The sequence below is a fragment of the Nerophis lumbriciformis genome, linkage group LG14, assembly GCF_033978685.3.
Source record: "Nerophis lumbriciformis linkage group LG14, RoL_Nlum_v2.1, whole genome shotgun sequence".
Lineage (NCBI taxonomy): Eukaryota > Metazoa > Chordata > Actinopteri > Syngnathiformes > Syngnathidae > Nerophis > Nerophis lumbriciformis.
Window position 1 is genome coordinate 46,057,256 of NC_084561.2, and position 19,593 is coordinate 46,076,848.

Genomic DNA, 19,593 nt, shown 5'->3' on the forward strand with positions numbered 1-19,593 from the left:
ACACAAACCAAATGACTAAAAAAAGATTTAACTTAGAATTATACAGACCAAATGAACAAAGACAAACAAATGGACCATAAACAAACTAAATAAACAAATGAAAATGCAACTTACAATAAACTAAATGAACAAAAGACATAACAAGCTACAATTACACAAACCAACTTAACAAAATACAAAAAAAAACAAATGTATCAAACAATATTAGAAGGCACAATGAAAATGGCCCCATGGTAAGAAGACAAGGACCGCCCCTTCACAGAAATAATTATTTAGAAATGACTTAGAACTTTTTGCTTTCTTTTTATGGGAGACTTTTCCAGAGCGCCAATCTTCTCCTCGTAAAAGCTGCAAGTGTCGTCTTGTGTTCTGCTCGCTGTCACTGCCAGGGAAGACATGGTGGATAACTAGCACTTATCACCCAGACGGAGAGTCAGTTGATTATTATTTTTCTGCCGTTTGGACTGACACCACGCCAGGTGTGACAGACTCCTTTTGTAGTGACGACACGCAGGAAGCGCAAAGCAAGACGTCACGGTGCACAAACATGATGGAGTTCATACGTGATAATGATGTCACATCAATGAAAGCATAACCATAAACACAATGGAACTACACGGGTCATCTTTACTGAAGGATGCTGCATTTTATGGCCAACCTGGGCCGTCATCGGTAATGATCTTTGTTGTTTACGCTGCGCCGCCTTTTTTTATTGAGGCGCTGACAAACTCAACTAAAAAAAACTAAAAGCTAAATTGTAGCTGACGGCACTCATTGTGGACATTCAGGGTGTGCATCTTTCGGGACATAACCATTCCATCCGAGTCCTGGGTGACAATTCCATTCAGAATCCATTCTCCATTCAAACGTATTATTTGGTATACTATTTATGTCAGGTTCAAACACTGATGACATCTATTAAACAAGACAAGAGGCAAAGAATCAAACAGAGGCAGAATTCAATTTGGACTCAATATTGAGGAGAAAACATGTCGACCTGTCACCCACACTGCACTCCTCCTTCTTTATTTCACTTTCTCCCCCCCACCTGACCACTGCTGCTTCCAGAGGGAAGTGGGTCGTAAACAGCGTTGCCTTTGTTTACCAAACAGTTCAAAAGAAGAGGTCGTAAAATTATTCAAAAAGAGTTCCATAAAATAGTTCAAAGAGAGTTCGTAAAATACTTCAAAAAGAGTTCGTCTGGAAATTGGGCAGATCCTGCCATCTGTCCGCTTTGAAGTCACAGTGGAGTTTTACGAGCCTTCTTCCACAAAGACAGCTCCCGTCCCCCTGCCAAGAACTCAATGTAATACAAAGCTTTTGTGATAATTTAGAAAAAATTATTCTTCCATCCATCCATCCATCTTCTTCCGCTTATCCGAGGTCGGGTCGCGGGGGCAGCAGCCTAAGCAGGGAAGCCCAGACTTCCCTCTCCCCAGCCACTTCGTCCAGCTCTTCCTGTGGGACCCCGAGGCGTTCCCAGGCCAGCCGGGAGACATAGTCTTCCCAACGTGTCCTGGGTCTTCCCCGCGGCCTCCTACCGGTGGGACGTGCCCTAAACACCTCCCTAGGGAGGCGTTCGGGTGGCATCCTGACCAGATGCCCGAACCACCTCATCTGGCTCCTCTCCATGTGGAGGAGCAGCGGCTTTACTTTGAGCTCCCCCCGGATGACAGAGCTTCTCACCCTATCTCTAAGGGAGAGCCCCGCCACCCGGCGGAGGAAACTCATTTCGGCCGCTTGTACCCGTGATCTTGTCCTTTCGGTCATAACCCAAAGCTCATGACCATAGGTGAGGATGGGAACGTAGATCGACCGGTAAATTGAGAGCTTTGCCTTCCGGCTCAGCTCCTTCTTCACCACAACGGATCGATACAGCGTCCGCATTACTGAAGACGCCGCACCGATCCGCCTGTCGATCTCACCATCCACTCTTCCCCCACTCGTGAACAAGACTCCGAGGTACTTGAACTTCTCCACTTGGGGCAAGATCTCCTCCCCAACCCGGAGATGGCACTCCACCCTTTTCCGGGCGAGAACCATGGACTCGGACTTGGAGGTGCTGATTCTCATCCCAGTCGCTTCACACTCAGCTGCGAACCGATCCAGTGAGAGCTGAAGATCCTGGCCAGATGAAGCCATCAGGACCACATCATCTGCAAAAAGCAGAGACCTAATCCTGCAGCCACCAAACCAGATCCCCTCAACGCCTTGACTGCGCCTAGAAATTCTGTCCATAAAAGTTCAGAACAGAATGGGTGACAAAGGGCAGCCTTGGCGGAGTCCAACCCTCACTGGAAACGTGTCCGACTTACTGCCGGCAATGCGGACCAAGCTCTGGCACTGATCATACAGGGAGCGGACTGCCACAATCAGACAGTCCGATACCCCGTACTCTCTGAGCACTCCCCACAGGACTTCCCGGGGTACACGGTCGAATGCCTTCTCCAAGTCCACAAAGCACATGTAGACTGGTTGGGCAAACTCCCATGCACCCTCAAGGACCCTGCCGAGAGTATAGAGCTGGTCCACAGTTCCACGACCAGGACGAAAACCACACTGTTCCTCCTGAATCCGAGGTTCGACTATCTAAAAATTATTCTAACAATTTATAAGTAAGCTTTTTCGAAACAGGCTACAGGTTAGGAACGCTCATTCTGGTTGTCTTTTTAAAAATGAGTTCTTGTCCAAAAATAAAGTAAAAAAGAATGTCAATGTTAAAAGGATAAAGCCATTGTGTACAAATTTGGTAAATAAATAACCAAAAAATTTAGATTTTGTTGTTTTTTTACTGTACCGAAAATGAACCGAACCGTGACCTCTAAACCGAGGTACGCACCGAACCGAAATTTTTGTGTACCGTTACACCCCTAGTGTTTGGTCATTTATTTGTTTTATCTAATCTTAAATGTAGGAATCGGTACCGAACTCTATAATTTTACAAGTAGTGATGTTACGGCTCAGACTCCTGCCAACGCCGTTCATCCATCTGTGCATGCCAGTGAGTGCACCTCGGGACACGCCCACGGACGCGCTCAGCCAGGGACGTGCCGCGCGCGTCTCCGCCCAGCAGAAGCCGCCAGCTGCAATCATTTACCGGAAATCGGCACACCTGCCTGTGATGATCAAGCGGTCTTCTTAAGCCTGGACAACCTGTCGTCGCTCGCCGGAGTATAGTCTTCTTACCCTTCGCGTCCCGTGTTCTTCCGTGATCCCCTGTTGTTTCCCCTACCTCCCGGACTGCCCTTTTGGATTCTCGACCTCCCGCTTGGAAACGGATCTTGCCTCTTCTCTCCTGCCCTGGATCATCTGCCTGCCCAACGGACTGTCTTCCTGCCGTGTTCCTCCTCTCGCCCAACACAACACTTGGTAACACACACTACAGCTAATCACACATATACCCACACACCACATACACTTTTGGATCTAGTTCACACTCCATTTCCTTAGTTTATATTTGTATTGTTTGATTATTATATATATACATATATATACACATATATGGTTAATATATATAATAAATCATTGTACATACCGCCCCCTGGTGTCTGTCGCCGTCTCCTCCCCTTAGTCCAACCATTACAAGTGACCTAATTATGTCGCTACTACGGAGTTCACGTAAAATAGAACGGTATCGTTATTTGATGCTATTTAGATTTTTTATTTATCTTCAGTTTATCGATTACTTTCCGACCATATCGGTATCGGACTATACTCGATGCTCCAATATTAGAATGGAAAACCACTCCTTGTAATTATAGTGTTTATGTTTGTTTTGAGGAAGTTTCAGCAAGAAAAGATAGCGAATGAAAGAAAATGACGCCGTAAGCAAGAAACAGGATTTATTTTAGGATATATTTTCCCACAAGGTGATGTATGTTAGCTTCTTGAGCGGGTGGAATAGGAGAGTGTAGTGGAAATAAATGGAGAATGTCTGGTGTCAAAGTGGAGGCAGAGAATGTCAAGAAGTGATATCAAATATTCTGTTCTTTCAACACGCCTTAACGAGCTGAAAGTTTGAAGGCAGGTGGATCGCACGCTCCTTCTTCTGCTATCACAAAACTTTTACTGCTGTTGCTATGGCAACACTACAGTATAGGAATCTGTCAGGTTCAAACACTGATGACATCTATTAAACAAGACAAGAGGCAAAGAATCAAACAGAGACAGAATTAAATTTGAACTCAATTTTGAGGAGAGACACGACCACTGTACTCTCTGCACAGTCTTGCACCACGCTCTGCCAAAAGATTGGACTCCTCCTCCTTTATTTGACTTTCTTCCACCACCTGACCACAGCTGCTTCCAGGGGGAGTGGGTCGTAAACATCGTTGCCTTCGGTTACCGAACAGTTCAAAAGAAGAGGTCGTAAAATACTTCAAAAAGAGTTCCATAAAATAGTTCAAAAGGAGTTCCATAAAATAGTTCAAAGAGAGTTCCATAAAATAATTCAAAAAGAGTTCCATAAAATAGTTCAAAAAGAGTTCCATAAAATAGTTCAAAGAGAGTTCCATAAAATACTTCAAAAAGAGTTCGTAAATACTTCAAAAAGAGTTCGTCTGGAAATTGGGCAGATCCTGCCATCATTTGTCCGCTTTAAAGTCCCAGTGGAGTTTTACGAGCCTTCCTCCTGGTAGGCCACAAAGACAGCTCCCGCCCCCCTGCCAGGAACTCAATTATACAAAGCTTTTGTGATAATTTAGATAGAATAATTCTAACAGAATCTTTTAATATTATTACTAATCTTGCTGGTCTTACCGATTCACGTCAAATCCAACGCTGCCATGTTTTTACTTCGCCCACAGCTGCCATGCCGACAAAAAAACGCACCAGTAAAGTAAGGCTCCAGCTCGATGCTAATATACATTGACCTTGCGAATTGACATGCCGCTGGCTAGCATTAGCGATTTTACATGGCCATTTCGACACCTCCAAATGCGTTGATGAAAAGTGCAAGTAAGATGCAGGTTTCAATCAAACAGCTGGTGCCTAACAAGTACAATACTTGCAGTATTAACCTTTTTAGGGCGCAACTAAAGCTTCATGCCATACTTGCAAATGAGACTCGGAAATGTGAGAATAAAACAAGTAAAACAACAACTGGATAGCAGTTATAGTAATCAGCTCATTTTTAATAATTGCAATAAAAAAAAAAGAGATTTTATCATCAAAAACAATTCATATTTATCAACAAACACACGCTGAAAACTGGTATCGTTAAGTACCAGTATCGATACCCAGGTACTGGGAATTGGTTCCGTATCGGTTCAAATGTGAGCAACATCAACATCATGTGTTGCCTTCATTATATTTCATTTAATTTTAAAGTATTTTTGATAGTAGGCTAATATAGACACTTGCATCATGTGTTGCCTTCATTATAACACTTATATAAGACTTTTAAAGTCATTTTGATAGTAGGCTAACATAGCTAATACAAACACTTACATCATGTGTTGTCTTCATTATAACACTTATATAAGACTTTTAAATTAATTTTGATAGTAGGCTAAAATAACCAATATAGACACTTACATCATGTGTTGTCTTCATTGTAACACTTATATAAGACTTTTAAAGTCATGTTGATAGTAGGCTAATATGGACACTTAGATCATGTGTTGTCTTCATTATAACACTTATACAGGACTTTTAAAGTCATCTTGATAGTAGGCTAATATAGACACTTACATCATGTGTTGTCTTCATTATAACACTTATATAAGACTTTTAAAGTCATTTTGATAGTAGGCTAATATAGCTAATATAGACACTTACATCATGTGTTGTCTTCATTATAACACTTATAAAGGACTTTTAAAGTCATTTTGATAGTAGGCTAATATAGCTAATATAGACACTTACATCATGTGTTGTCTCCATTATAACACTTATATAATATTTTAAAGTAATTTCGATAGTAGGCTAATATAGCTAATATAGACACTTACATCATGTGTTGTCTTCATTATAACACTTATATAAGACTTTTAAAGTCATTTTGATAGTAGGCTAATATAGCTAATATAGACACTTACATCATGTGTTGTCTTCATTATGACACTTATATAAGACTTTTTAAGTCATTTTGATAGTAGGCTAATATAACTAATATAGACACTTACATCATGTGTTGCCTTCATTACAACACTTATATAAGTCTTGTAAAGTAATTTTGATAGTAGGCTAATATAGCTAATATAAACTCTTACATCATGTGTTGTCTTCATTATAACACTTATATAAGAATTTTTAAGTCATTTTGATAGTAGGCTAATATAGCTAATACAGACACTTACATCATGTGTTGTCTTCATTATAACACTTATAAAGGACTTTTAAAGTCATCTTGATAGTAGGCTAATATAGACACTTACATCATGTGTTGTCTTCATTATAACACTTATATTAGACTTTTAAAGTAATTTTGATAGTAGGCTAATATAGACACTTGCATCATGTGTTGCCTTCATTATAACACTTATATAAGACTTTTAAAGTCATTTTGATAGTAGGCTAACATAGCTAATACAAACACTTACATCATGTGTTGTCTTCATTATAACACTTATATAAGACTTTTAAATTAATTTTGATAGTAGGCTAAAATAACCAATATAGACACTTACATCATGTGTTGTCTTCATTGTAACACTTATATAAGACTTTTAAAGTCATGTTGATAGTAGGCTAATATGGACACTTAGATCATGTGTTGTCTTCATTATAACACTTATATAAGACTTTTAAAGTCATTTTGATAGTAGGCTAATATAGCTAATATAGACACTTACATCATGTGTTGTCTTCATTATAACACTTATATAAGACTTTTAAAGTCATTTTGATAGTAGGCTAATATAGCTAATATAGACACTTACATCATGTGTTGTCTTCATTATAACACTTATAAAGGACTTTTAAAGTCATTTTGATAGTAGGCTAATATAGCTAATATAGACACTTACATCATGTGTTGTCTCCATTATAACACTTATATAAGACTTTTAAAGTCATTTTGATAGTAGGCTAACATAGCTAATACAAACACTTACATCATGTGTTGTCTTCATTATAACACTTATATAAGACTTTTAAATTAATTTTGATAGTAGGCTAAAATAACCAATATAGACACTTACATCATGTGTTGTCTTCATTGTAACACTTATATAAGACTTTTAAAGTCATGTTGATAGTAGGCTAATATGGACACTTAGATCATGTGTTGTCTTCATTATAACACTTATACAGGACTTTTAAAGTCATCTTGATAGTAGGCTAATATAGACACTTACATCATGTGTTGTCTTCATTATAACACTTATATAAGACTTTTAAAGTCATTTTGATAGTAGGCTAATATAGCTAATATAGACACTTACATCATGTGTTGTCTTCATTATAACACTTATAAAGGACTTTTAAAGTCATTTTGATAGTAGGCTAATATAGCTAATATAGACACTTACATCATGTGTTGTCTCCATTATAACACTTATATAATATTTTAAAGTAATTTCGATAGTAGGCTAATATAGCTAATATAGACACTTACATCATGTGTTGTCTTCATTATAACACTTATATAAGACTTTTAAAGTCATTTTGATAGTAGGCTAATATAGCCACTAACATCATGTGTTGCCTTCATTATAACACTTATATAAGACTTTCAAAGTCATTTTGATAGTAGGCTAATATAGCTAATATAGACACTTACATCATGTGTTGTCTTCATTATAACACTTACATAGTACGTTTAAAGTAATTTTGATAGTAGGCTAATATAACTAATATAGACACTTACATCATGTGTTGCCTTCATTATAACACTTATATAATACTTTTAAAGTCATTTTGATAGTAGGCTAATATAGACACTTACATCATGTGTTGCCTTCATTACAACACTTATATAAGACTTTTTAAGTCATTTTGATAGTAGGCTAATATAGACACTTACATCATGTGTTGTCTTCATTATAACACTTATATAATACTTTTAAAGTCATTTTGATAGTAGGCTAATATTGACACTTACATCATGTGTTGCCTTCATTACAACACTTATATAAGATTTTTTAAGTCATTTTGATAGTAGGCTAATATAGCTAATATAAACACTTACATCATGTGTTGTCTTCATTATAACACTTATATAAGACTTTTAAAGTCATTTTGATAGTAGGCTAATATAGACACTTACATCATGTGTTGTCTTCAACTGACACACACAACACATCAAATACACAACTGACACACACACCAACATTTTAAAAAGTCTTATATAAGTGTTATAATGAAGACAACACATGATGTAAGTGTCTATATTAGCTATATTAGCCTACTATCAAAATGACTTTAAAAGTCTTATAAAAGTGTTGTAATGAAGACAACACATGATGTAAGTGTCTATATTAGCTATATTAGCCTACTATCAAAATTACTTTAAAAGTCTTATATAAGTGTATTTGATGTCACGGGTGTTGTTGTGTGTGTCAGTTGTGTATTTGATGTCACGGGTGTTGTTGTGTGTGTCAGTTGTGTATTTGATGTCCCGGGTGTTGTTGTGTGTGTCAGTTGTGTATTTGATGTCACGGGTGTTGTTGTGTGTGTCAGTTGTGTATTTGATGTCACGGGTGTTGTTGTGTGTGTCAGTTGTGTATTTGATGTCACGGGTGTTGTTGTGTGTGTCAGTTGTGTAATTGATGTCACGGGTGTTGTTGTGTGTGTCAGTTGTGTATTTGATGTCACGGGTGTTGTGTGTGTCAGTTGTGTATTTGATGTCACGGGTGTTGTTGTGTGTGCAGGAGGAGGACATCTTGGATCTGCTGGAGCAATGTGAACTGGACGACGAGAAGCTGATGGGCAAATCCTCCAGGCAGCGCGGCCCCAAGGTGTGTGAGTACTGAGCAGAATAGAGGCCACACCCCTCCAAGGTGTGTGAGTACAGAGCAGAATAGAGGCCACACCCCTCCAAGGTGTGTGAGTACAGAGCAGAATAGAGGCCACACCCCTCCAAGGTGCGTGAGTACAGAGCAGAATAGAGGCCACACCCCTCCAAGGTGTGTGAGTACTGAGCAGAATAGAGGCCACACCCCTCCAAGGTGTGTGAGTACAGAGCAGAATAGAGGCCACACCCCTCCAAGGTGTGTGAGTACAGAGCAGAATTGAGGCCACACCCCTCCAAGGTGTGTGAGTACAGAGCAGAATATTATTTGTTATTTGTGGGTGCCAATCACTTCTTTGTTCCTGGGCGTTGACTATTTCCTTTTTGTTTCTGGTGAGTTGGTGGTGGTTATATCTTCTTCATTCCTAGCAGCTATTTCTTCTTTGTTGTTGTCAGAGTGTGTTGGTGACGAACTCCAAGATGCAGAGACGGCAGGCTTGGTGCAGGAAAACATGATTTAATTTAATACTAAAACAAGAACAAACAAAAGGGTACAAACAAAAGGCGCGCACAAGGCGGAGAACCAACTTGGCTATGAACAAAAACTAGCACATAGGCTAACTGTGGACAAGAAACAAAAACACTTCCTGCGACACGAAGGAACTATGACATGAGCAGAGTGAACAGAAGTAGACACAACTACAACGACAAGTATCAATGACATTGACAATCAATACTCCAGCACTGACTGGAGGGCAAAGCAGGACTAAATAGCAGCTGGCTGATTGACAGCAGGTGTGGCCAGGTGCCAATCAGCCACAGCTGAGGGGACACAGCACTTAGGGAGACAAGCAGGAAATACAACCAAAATAAGAGCGCTTACAGGAAATAAAGACAGACAGGAAAAATTCAACATAACTAAACTGTCAGTGACAAACCTGACAGTAGCCCCCCTTCCCACAACTGATGCCAGACGTTCTAGAAAACCCCTCCCCCCAAAAAAACAGTCCAAAGTCACGGAAAGGTGGAGGGAGTACAAGGTGGTGGGCCGCCAGGCCAAGTGTCCCCGCAACCAGCGGGGAAGAGTCAGGTGGCGACGGCGAGTTGAACGCCGCCGCAATTTGCGAGGCGGTCGCCCATGAAACGACCACATCTGTGGCCGACAAGAGTATGGTGGCGCCCTCTGCTGGCCCACCGGAGAGGGTGGTGGCCACCCCTGCTGGTCCACCGGAGAGGATGGTGGCGACCCCTGCTGGTCCACCGGAGAGGATGGTGGCGACCCCTGCTGGTCCACCGGAGAGGATGGTGGCGCCGTCTGTTGCAGACCCACCGGAGATGATGGTGGCGTCTGCCGGCCCACCGGAGATGATGACGCCGTAGGTTGCAGACCCACCGGAGATGATGACGCCGTAGGTTGTAGACCCACCGAAGATGATGGTGGCGTCTGCCGGCCCACCGGTCTGCATGGTGGCGTCTGTTGCAGACCCACTTGTGTGAGGAGTAGCTGTGCCTCCTCAGCTGCACAGCTACTCATAGCCTCCCCCCTCAAGGGACGGATCCCAGACGTCTCCAGATAGGCCCACAGATGACAGGGGTGGGTGGGAGAGGGCTTGAAAAGCGGCCAAACTTTTTTTTAATTTAGCCATTATCCCAAGAATCCTGTCAAGCCTCTCCGCCATCGAAGTCTCTGCGGGATTCGTGTTAGGAGGCTGGATTATTCTGTCACATGGTGTTGGTAACGAACCCCAACATGCAGAGACGGCAGGCTTGGTGCAGGAAAACATGATTTAATTTAACACTAAAACAAGAACAAACAAAAGGGTACAAACAAAAGGTGCGCACAAGGCGGAGAACAAACTTGGCTATGAACAAAAACTAGCACAAAGGCTAACTGTGGACAAGAAACAAAAACACTTCCTGTGACACGAAGGAACTATGATATGAGCAGAGTGAACAGAAGTAGACACAGCTACAACGACAAGTATTAATGACATTGACAATCAATACTCCAGCACTGACTGGAGGGCAAAACAGGACTAAATAGCAGCTGGCTGATTGACAGCAGGTGTGGCCAGGTGCCAATCAGCCACAGCTGAGGGGACACAGCACTTAGGGAGACAAGCAGGAAATACAACCAAAATAAGAGCGCTTACAGGAAATAAAGACAGACAGGAAAAATTCAACATAACTAAACTGTCAGTGACAAACCTGACAGTAGCCCCCCTTCCCACAACTGATGCCAGACGTTCTAGAAAACCCCTCCCCCCAAAAAAACAGTCCAAAGTCACGGGAGGGTGGAGGGAGTACAAGGCGGTGGGCCGCCAGGCCAAGTTTCCCCGCAACCAGCGGGGAAGAGTCAGGTGGCGACGGGGAGTTGAACGCCGCCGCAATTTGCGAGGCGGTCGCTTATGAAACGACCACATCTGTGGCCGACAAGAGTATGGTGGCGCCCTCTGCTGGCCCACCGGAGAGGGTGGTGGCCACCCCTGCTGGTCCACCGGAGAGGATGGTGGCGACCCCTGCTGGCCCACCGGAGAGGATGGTGGCCACCCCTGCTGGTCCACCGGAGAGGATGGTGGCGCCGTCTGTTGCAGACCCACCGGAGATGATGGTGGCGTCTGCCGGCCCACGGGAGATGATGGCGCCGTAGGTTGCAGACCCACCGGAGATGATGGTGGCGTCTGCCGGCCCACCGGAGATGATGACGCCGTAGGTTGCAGACCCACCGGAGATGGTGACGCCGTAGGTTGCAGACCCACCGGAGATGATGACGCCATAGGTTGCAGACCCACCGAAGATGATGGTAGCGTCTGCCGGCCCACCGGACTGCATGGTGGCGTCTGTTGCAGACCCACTTGTGTGAGGAGTAGCTGTGCCTCCTCAGCTGCACAGCTACTCATAGCCCCCCCCTCAAGGGACGGATCCCAGACGTCCCCAGATAGGCCCACAGACGACAGGGGTGGGTGGGAGAGCGCTTGAAAAGCGGCCAAACTTTTTTTAAATCTGGCCATTATCCCAAGAATCCTGTCAAGCCTCTCCACCATCGAAGTCTCTGCGGGATCCGTGTTAGGAGGCTGGATTATTCTGTCACGTGGTGTTGGTGACGAACCCCAAGATGCAGAGACGGCAGGCTTGGTGCAGGAAAACATGATTTAATTTAACACTAAAACAAGAACAAACAAAAGGGTACAAACAAAAGGCTCGCACAAGGCGGAGAACAAACTTGGCTATGAACAAAAACTAGCACAAAGGCTAACTGTGGACAAGAAACAAAAACACTTCCTGTGACACGAAGGAACTATGATATGAGCAGAGTGAACAGAAGTAGACACAGCTACAACGACAAGTATTAATGACATTGACAATCAATACTCCATCGTGGGATCACACTCCTCAGCCTTCTATTCAGGTGTACTGGAGAGGAGGCTACGCCGGATAGTCGAACCTCGGATTCAGGAGGAACAGTGTGGTTTTCGTCCTGGTCGTGGAACTGTGGACCAGCTCTATACTCTCGGCAGGGTCCTTGAGGGTGCATGGGAGTTTGCCCAACCAGTCTACATGTGCTTTGTGGACTTGGAGAAGGCATTCGACCGTGTACCTCGGGAAGTCCTGTGGGGAGTGCTCAGAGAGTATGGGGTTTCGGACTGTCTGATTGTGGCGGTCCGCTCCCTGTATGATCAGTGTCAGAGCTTGGTTCGCATTGCCGGCAGTAAGTCGGACACGTTTCCAGTGAGGGTTGGACTCCGCCAAGGCTGCCCTTTGTCACCCATTCTGTTCATAACTTTTATGGACAGAATTTCTAGGCGCAGCCAAGGCGTTGAGGGGATCCGGTTTGGTGGCTGCAGGATTAGGTCTCTGCTTTTTGCAGATGATTTGGTCCCGATGGCTTCATCTGGCCAGGATCTTCAGCTCTCACTGGATCGGTTCGCAGCCGAGTGTGAAGCGACTGGGATGAGAATCAGCACCTCCAAGTCCGAGTCCATGGTTCTCGCCCGGAAAAGGGTGGAGTGCCATCTCCGGGTTGGGGAGGAGATCTTGCCCCAAGTGGAGGAGTTCAAGTACCTCGGAGTCTTGTTCACGAGTGAGGGAAGAGTGGATCGTGAGATCGACAGGCGGATCGGTGCGGCGTCTTCAGTAATGCGGACGCTGTATCGATCCGTTGTGGTGAAGAAGGAGCTGAGCCAGAAGGCAAAGCTCTCAATTTACCGGTCGATCTACGTTCCCATCCTCACCTATGGTCATGAGCTTTGGGTCATGACCGAAAGGACAAGATCACGGGTACAAGCGGCCCAAATGAGTTTCCTCCGCCGGGTGGCGGGGCTCTCCCTTAGAGATAGGGTGAGAAGCTCTGTCATCCGGGGGGAGCTCAAAGTAAAGCCGCTGCTCCTCCACATGGAGAGGAGCCAGATGAGGTGGTTCGGGCATCTGGTCAGGATGCCACCCGAGCGCCTCCCTAAGGAGGTGTTTAAGGCATGTCCGACCGGTAGGAGGCCACGAGGAAGACCCAGGACACGTTGGGAAGACTATGTCTCCCGGCTGGCCTGGGAACGCCTCGGGATCCCCCGGGAGGAGCTGGACGAAGTGGCTGGGGAGAGGGAAGTCTGGGCTTCCCTGCTTAGGCTGCTGCCCCCGCGACCCGACCTCGGATAAGCGGAAGAAGATGGATGGATGGATGAAAGTAGGAACCTCATGAAAAATATGAAAGATAATTAGAATGTTGGTTTGGGTTCTTGTTGATGTCAACACATCATTGTGGGAGCTCTGAGACTTCTTTCAAAGCTTCAGATATTCCAATGTGGACCTTTCACCTTGTGGATGATGATACCAAGTTAGATTAAGCAGTTTGGCAAAGTTAGTTGGTTGCAGGTTGTGTTGCACACGTCATGACCGGTAAGACCACCTTTGCTTCTTCATGGTTCTCCTTCTGATGAAACTGCTGCGAGCGTCTTAAACTTGCTTGGGAATCAAGGAGACAAAAAGCCAGAATCAAGGTGCAAAGTGTGTGATTATTAACGAACCTCGTCTGAGGGATGGCGAGCCGAGTCCACTTTCACGTAAATTAATTCTCTGCCGGTCTTCCTCCTAATTTCTCCCTCTATTAACCTGCTGCTCCTCTTTGTCTCCTCCTGTCTTCCATCACTAACTAGCCTGCGGTGACTGCCATCACTTCCTGCCCAATTACTTCTCTGGCCCGACAGCGCTGACCAGCTAATCGTAGCATAACAGATGTGTGCATGCTTTATTCATCAGCCCAGCACAATGTCACACACTTTCATCAACCAACAACTTCAATTCTGATTGTCCAAACTTACTGCCTGATAGTCAACTGGGTCTGAACATTTTAACATTTTATAGCATTGAAACGTTTACTTCAAGTCAGTGCTTGAGAGGTTTCCCCATTGTGGGATTAATACAAGTCTGTAATACATCAAATAATCAATTCAATCAAATCAAGTGTCGATCAAATATCTCCAGTTTCAATCAGCAAAGTTAATTAAAGTGTTGTTGTTTTTTTAAATCCAGCTTCAAATGTGTCTATTATAAAAGCTGTTTTGGACACTGAATTTTTTGCATTTGGATTTTGTTATTAGAAGTGTTTTTAATGCTGACAATTTAATTCGATAAAATGTGTGTCTTTGAAAATTCAGTGTAAAAAAAAATAGTGCAGAAAAATTCAGTGTAAAACAATTTAGTGTAAAAAAAAAATTGGCTTAGAAAAATTTAATGTAGGAGAATTCAGTGCAAAAAAAATCCAGTGTACTAAAATTCAATTGAAAAAAATTCAGTGTAAAAAAAGAAATAGTGCACAAAAATTAATCGTAAAAATATATATATATATATATATACAGGTAAAAGCCAGTAAATTAGAATATTTTGAAAAACTTGATTTATTTCAGTAATTGCATTCAAAAGGTGTAACTTGTACATTATATTTATTCATTGCACACAGACTGATGCATTCAAATGTTTATTTCATTTAATTTTGATGATTTGAAGTGGCAACAAATGAAAATCCAAAATTCCGTGTGTCACAAAATTAGAATATTACTTAAGGCTAATACAAAAAAGGGATTTTTAGAAATGTTGGCCAACTGAAAAGTATGAAAATGAAAAATATGAGCATGTACAATACTCAATACTTGGTTGGAGCTCCTTTTGCCTCAATTACTGCGTTAATGCGGCGTGGCATGGAGTCGATGAGTTTCTGGCACTGCTCAGGTGTTATGAGAGCCCAGGTTGCTCTGATAGTGGCCTTCAACTCTTCTGCGTTTTTGGGTCTGGCATTCTGCATCTTCCTTTTCACAATACCCCACAGATTTTCTATGGGGCTAAGGTCAGGGGAGTTGGCGGGCCAATTTAGAACAGAAATACCATGGTCCGTAAACCAGGCACGGGTAGAATGAATTCAGTGTAAAAAAAATCAATGCAGAAATGTTCAGTGTAAACCAATTCAGTGTAAGAAAATCCAGTGTAAACAAAACCCAGTTTAGAAAACATACATATAGAAAAATTCAGTGCAAAATAGTTCGTCCATCCACCCATCCATTTTCTACCGTTTGTCCCTTTCAGGGTCACGGGGGGTGCTGGAGCCTATCTCAGCTGCTTTCAGGCATTAAAATTCAGTGTAAAGAAAATAGTGCAGAAAAATTCAGTGTAAAACAATTTAGTGTAAAAAAAATTGGCTTAGAAAAATTTAATGTAGGAGAATTCAGTACAAAAAAAAATCCAGTGTACTAAAATTCAATTGAAAAAAATTCAGTGTAAAAATAGAAATAGTGCACAAATATTTATCGTAAAAAAATTCAGTTCAGAAAAATTAAACATCAAAAAAAAAATCTGGTGTAAAAAACTATTCAGTGTAACAAATCTGTTTGTGAAAGAATTCAGTGTAAAAAAAATCAATACAGAAATGTTCAGTGTAAACCAATTCAATGTAAGAAAATCCAGTGTAAACAAAACCCAGTTTAGAAAACATACATATAGAAAAATTCAGTGCAAAATAGTACATCCATCCACCCATCCATTTTCTACCGTTTGTCCCTTTCAGGGTCACGGGGTGTGCTGGAGCCTATCTCAGCTGCATTCAGGCATTAAAATTCAGTGTAAAGAAAATAGTGCAGAAAAATTCAGTGTAAAACAATTTAGTGTAAAAAAAAATTGGCTTAGAAAAATTTAATGTAGGAGAATTCAGTGCAAAAAAAATCCAGTGTACCAAAATTCAATTGAAAAAAATTCAGTGTAAAAATAGAAATAGTGCACAAATATTTATCGTAAAAAAATTCAGTTCAGAAAAATTAAACGTCAAAAAAAAAATCTGGTGTAAAAAACTATTCAGTGTAACAAATCTGTTTCTGAAAGAATTCAGTGTAAAAAAATCAATGCAGAAATGTTCAGTGTAAACCAATTCAGTGTAAGAAAATCCAGTGTAAACAAAACCCAGTTTAGAAAACATAATTATAGAAAAATTCAGTGCAAAATAGTTCATCCATCCACCCATCCATGTTCTACCGTTTGTCTCTTTCAGGGTCACGGGGGGTGCTGGAGCCTATCTCAGCTGCATTCAGGCATTAAAATTCAGTGTAAAGAAAATAGTGCAGAAAAATTCAGTGTAACACAATTTAGTGTAAAAATAATTGACTTAGAAAAAATTAATGTAGGAGAATTCAGTGCAAAAAAAAATCCAGTGTACTAAAATTCAATTGAAAAAAATTCAGTGTAAAAATAGAAATAGTGCACAAATATTAATCGTAAAAAAATTCAGTTCAGAAAAATTAAACGTCAAAAAAAAAAAATCTGGTGTAAAAAACTATTCAGTGTAACAAATCTGTTTGTGAAAGAATTCAGTGTAAAGAAAATCAATGCAGAAATGTTCAGTGTAAACCAATTCAGTGTAAGAAAATCCAGTGTAAACAAAACCCAGTTTAGAAAACATACATATAGAAAAATTCAGTGCAAAATAGTTCATCCATCCACCCATCCATTTTCTACCGTTTGTCCCTTTCAGGGTCACGGGGTGTGCTGGAGCCTATCTCAGCTGCATTCAGGCATTAAAATTCAGTGTAAAGAAAATAGTGCAGAAAAATTCAGTGTAAAACAATTTAGTGTAAAAAAAATTGGCTTAGAAAAATTTAATGTAGGAGAATTCAGTGCAAAAAAAAATCCAGTGTACTAAAATTCAATTGAAAAAAATTCAGTGTAAAAATAGAAATAGTGCACAAATATTAATCGTAAAAAAATTCAGTTCAGAAAAATTAAACGTCAAAAAAAAAATCTGGTGTAAAAAACTATTCAGTGTAACAAATCTGTTTCTGAAAGAATTCAGTGTAAAAAAATCAATGCAGAAATGTTCAGTGTAAACCAATTCAGTGTAAGAAAATCCAGTGTAAACAAAACCCAGTTTAGAAAACATAAATGTAGAAAAATTCAGTGCAAAATAGGTCATCCATCCACCCATCCATTTTCTACCGTTTGTCCCTTTCAGGGTCACGGGGTGTGCTGGAGCCTATCTCAGCTGCATTCAGGCATTAAAATTCAGTGTAAAGAAAATAGTGCAGAAAAATTCAGTGTAAAACAATTTAGTGTAAAAAAAATTGACTTAGAAAAATTTAATGTAGGAGAATTCAGTGCAAAAAAATCCAGTGTACTAAAATTCAATTGAAAAAAATTCAGTGTAAAAATAGAAATAGTGCACAAATATTTATCGTAAAAAAATTCAGTTCAGAAAAATTAAACGTCAAAAAAAAAATCTGGTGTAAAAAACTATTCAGTGTAACAAATCTGTTTGTGAAAGAATTCAGTGTAAAAAAATCAATGCAGAAATGTTCAGTGTAAACCAATTCAGTGTAAGAAAATCCAGTGTAAACAAAACCCAGTTTAGAAAACATAAATATAGAAAAATTCAGTGCAAAATAGTTTATCCATCCACCCATCCATTTTCTACCGTTTGTCCCTTTCAGGGTCACGGGGGGTGCTGGAGTCTATCTCAGCTGCATACAGTGTATGAAAATTCAATTTAAAAAAATTCAGTGGAAAAAAAATGAGTGCACAAACATACAGCGTAAAAAAATCAGCTCAGAAATATTCTGCTTTCAAAAATTCAGTTTAGAAAAATTTAGTGTAAAAAAAATTCAGTGTGTAAAAATTCAGTGTAAAATAATTTAGTGTAAAAAAATCCAGTGTAAAAAAAATCAGTTTAGAAAATAAATTCACAACATTTCAGCATAAAAAAATCCGCTCAAAAATGTTCCGCTTAAAAAAAATCAGTTTAGAAAAATTAAATGTAGTAAAATTCAGCGCAAAACAAATTCAGTGTACTAAAATTCAATTAAAAATAATGCAGTGTGTAAAATGAAAATAGTGCACAACAATTTAGCGTAAAAGTATTCAGTTCAGAAAAATTAAACGTAAAAAAATTCAGGGTAAAAAAAAAAAATCTAGTGTAAAAAACTATTTGGTGTAAAACATTTGTGAAAGAAGAAGTCAGTGTAAAAAAAATTAGTGCTGAAAAATTTTGTGTAAAATAATTCAGTATAGAAAAAAATCAATGCAAAAGTGTTCAGTGTAAACCAATTCAGTGTAAGAAAATCCAGTGTAAAAAAAAACAGTTTAAAAAAATAAATGTAGAAACATTTTAGTGCAAAACAATTCAGTGTATGAAAATTCAATTTTTTTAAAAATCAGTGGAAAGTAAATTAGTTTACTAAAATCAGTTTAAAAATATTCCGCTTAAAAACATAATTGGGGGTTAAATCACCAAATGATTCCCGAGCGCGGCCACCACTGCTGCTCACTGCTCCCCTGTGGGGATGGGCCAAATGCAAAGGATAATTTCACTGCACCTAATGTGTGTGACAATCATTGGTACTTTAACTTTGAAGTTTTTAATTCAGTTTAGAAAAACTTAGTGTAAAAACTCAGTGTGAAATAATTTAGTGTCAAAAATCCAGTGTAAAAACATTCAGTTTGGAACAATTAAATGTACTCAAATTCAGTGCAAAACAAATCCAGTGTATGAAAATTCAATTTAATAAAATTAGTGCACAAAAATTCAGCGTAAAAAAATCAGCTCAGAAATATTCCGTGTTGAAAAATTCAGTGCAGAAATATAATTTGCTTCAAAACTTAAGACCCGCTTTGGGTAAATTAAGACTGAAGAAGCTCATTGAATCGATTGATTCTTCATCAACCAGAAGTGAGTCTTAAGAACTTTTTAAGCAACAAATATTTCTGCACTGAATTTTTATACACTAAATGTTTGTGCACCGAAATTTTATACACCCAGTTTTTACGCACTTGATTTTAAAACACTTCATTTTTACAAACTGAATATTTAAACACATTTTGCTCTAACATTTGAATCCAATTAAATTGTCAGCATAATTTCATGTAAAAAAAAAAAAAATTCAGTTCACAAAATTAAAACGCACAAAATTCAGTTACATGAATTCAGTGTCAAAAAAAAGCTTTTGTAATAAAAAATAAAAAAAAACTCCATTGTGTTTAGCCTGGATTTCAACAACAACACCAAAGCCGACTGCATGTAAAGCAGTGGTTCTCAAACTTTTTTTGTCATCCCCCACTTTGGACAAGGGGGAGTTTTCAAGCCCCACCTGCCCCCATCGCCCCAACAGAGCGCTAATGCCAAGCTTTTACATTTTCAAATTTATTGAACATCAAGTTGTATACATTCGAACTCAATA

General features: G+C 40.2%; 1 protein-coding gene across 2 annotated transcripts in view; it reads left to right on the plus strand.

Moving 5' to 3' along the window:
* ttll7 (tubulin tyrosine ligase-like family, member 7) overlaps positions 1-19,593 on the plus strand; it is a 271,036-nt gene that overhangs the window by 163,787 nt on the left and 87,656 nt on the right. For both annotated transcript variants that reach the window (XM_061975468.1, XM_061975469.1), the window contains exon 14: positions 8,814-8,900. In XM_061975468.1, the coding sequence (XP_061831452.1) occupies positions 8,814-8,900 (87 nt within the window). The remainder of the gene's footprint in view (positions 1-8,813; positions 8,901-19,593) is intronic.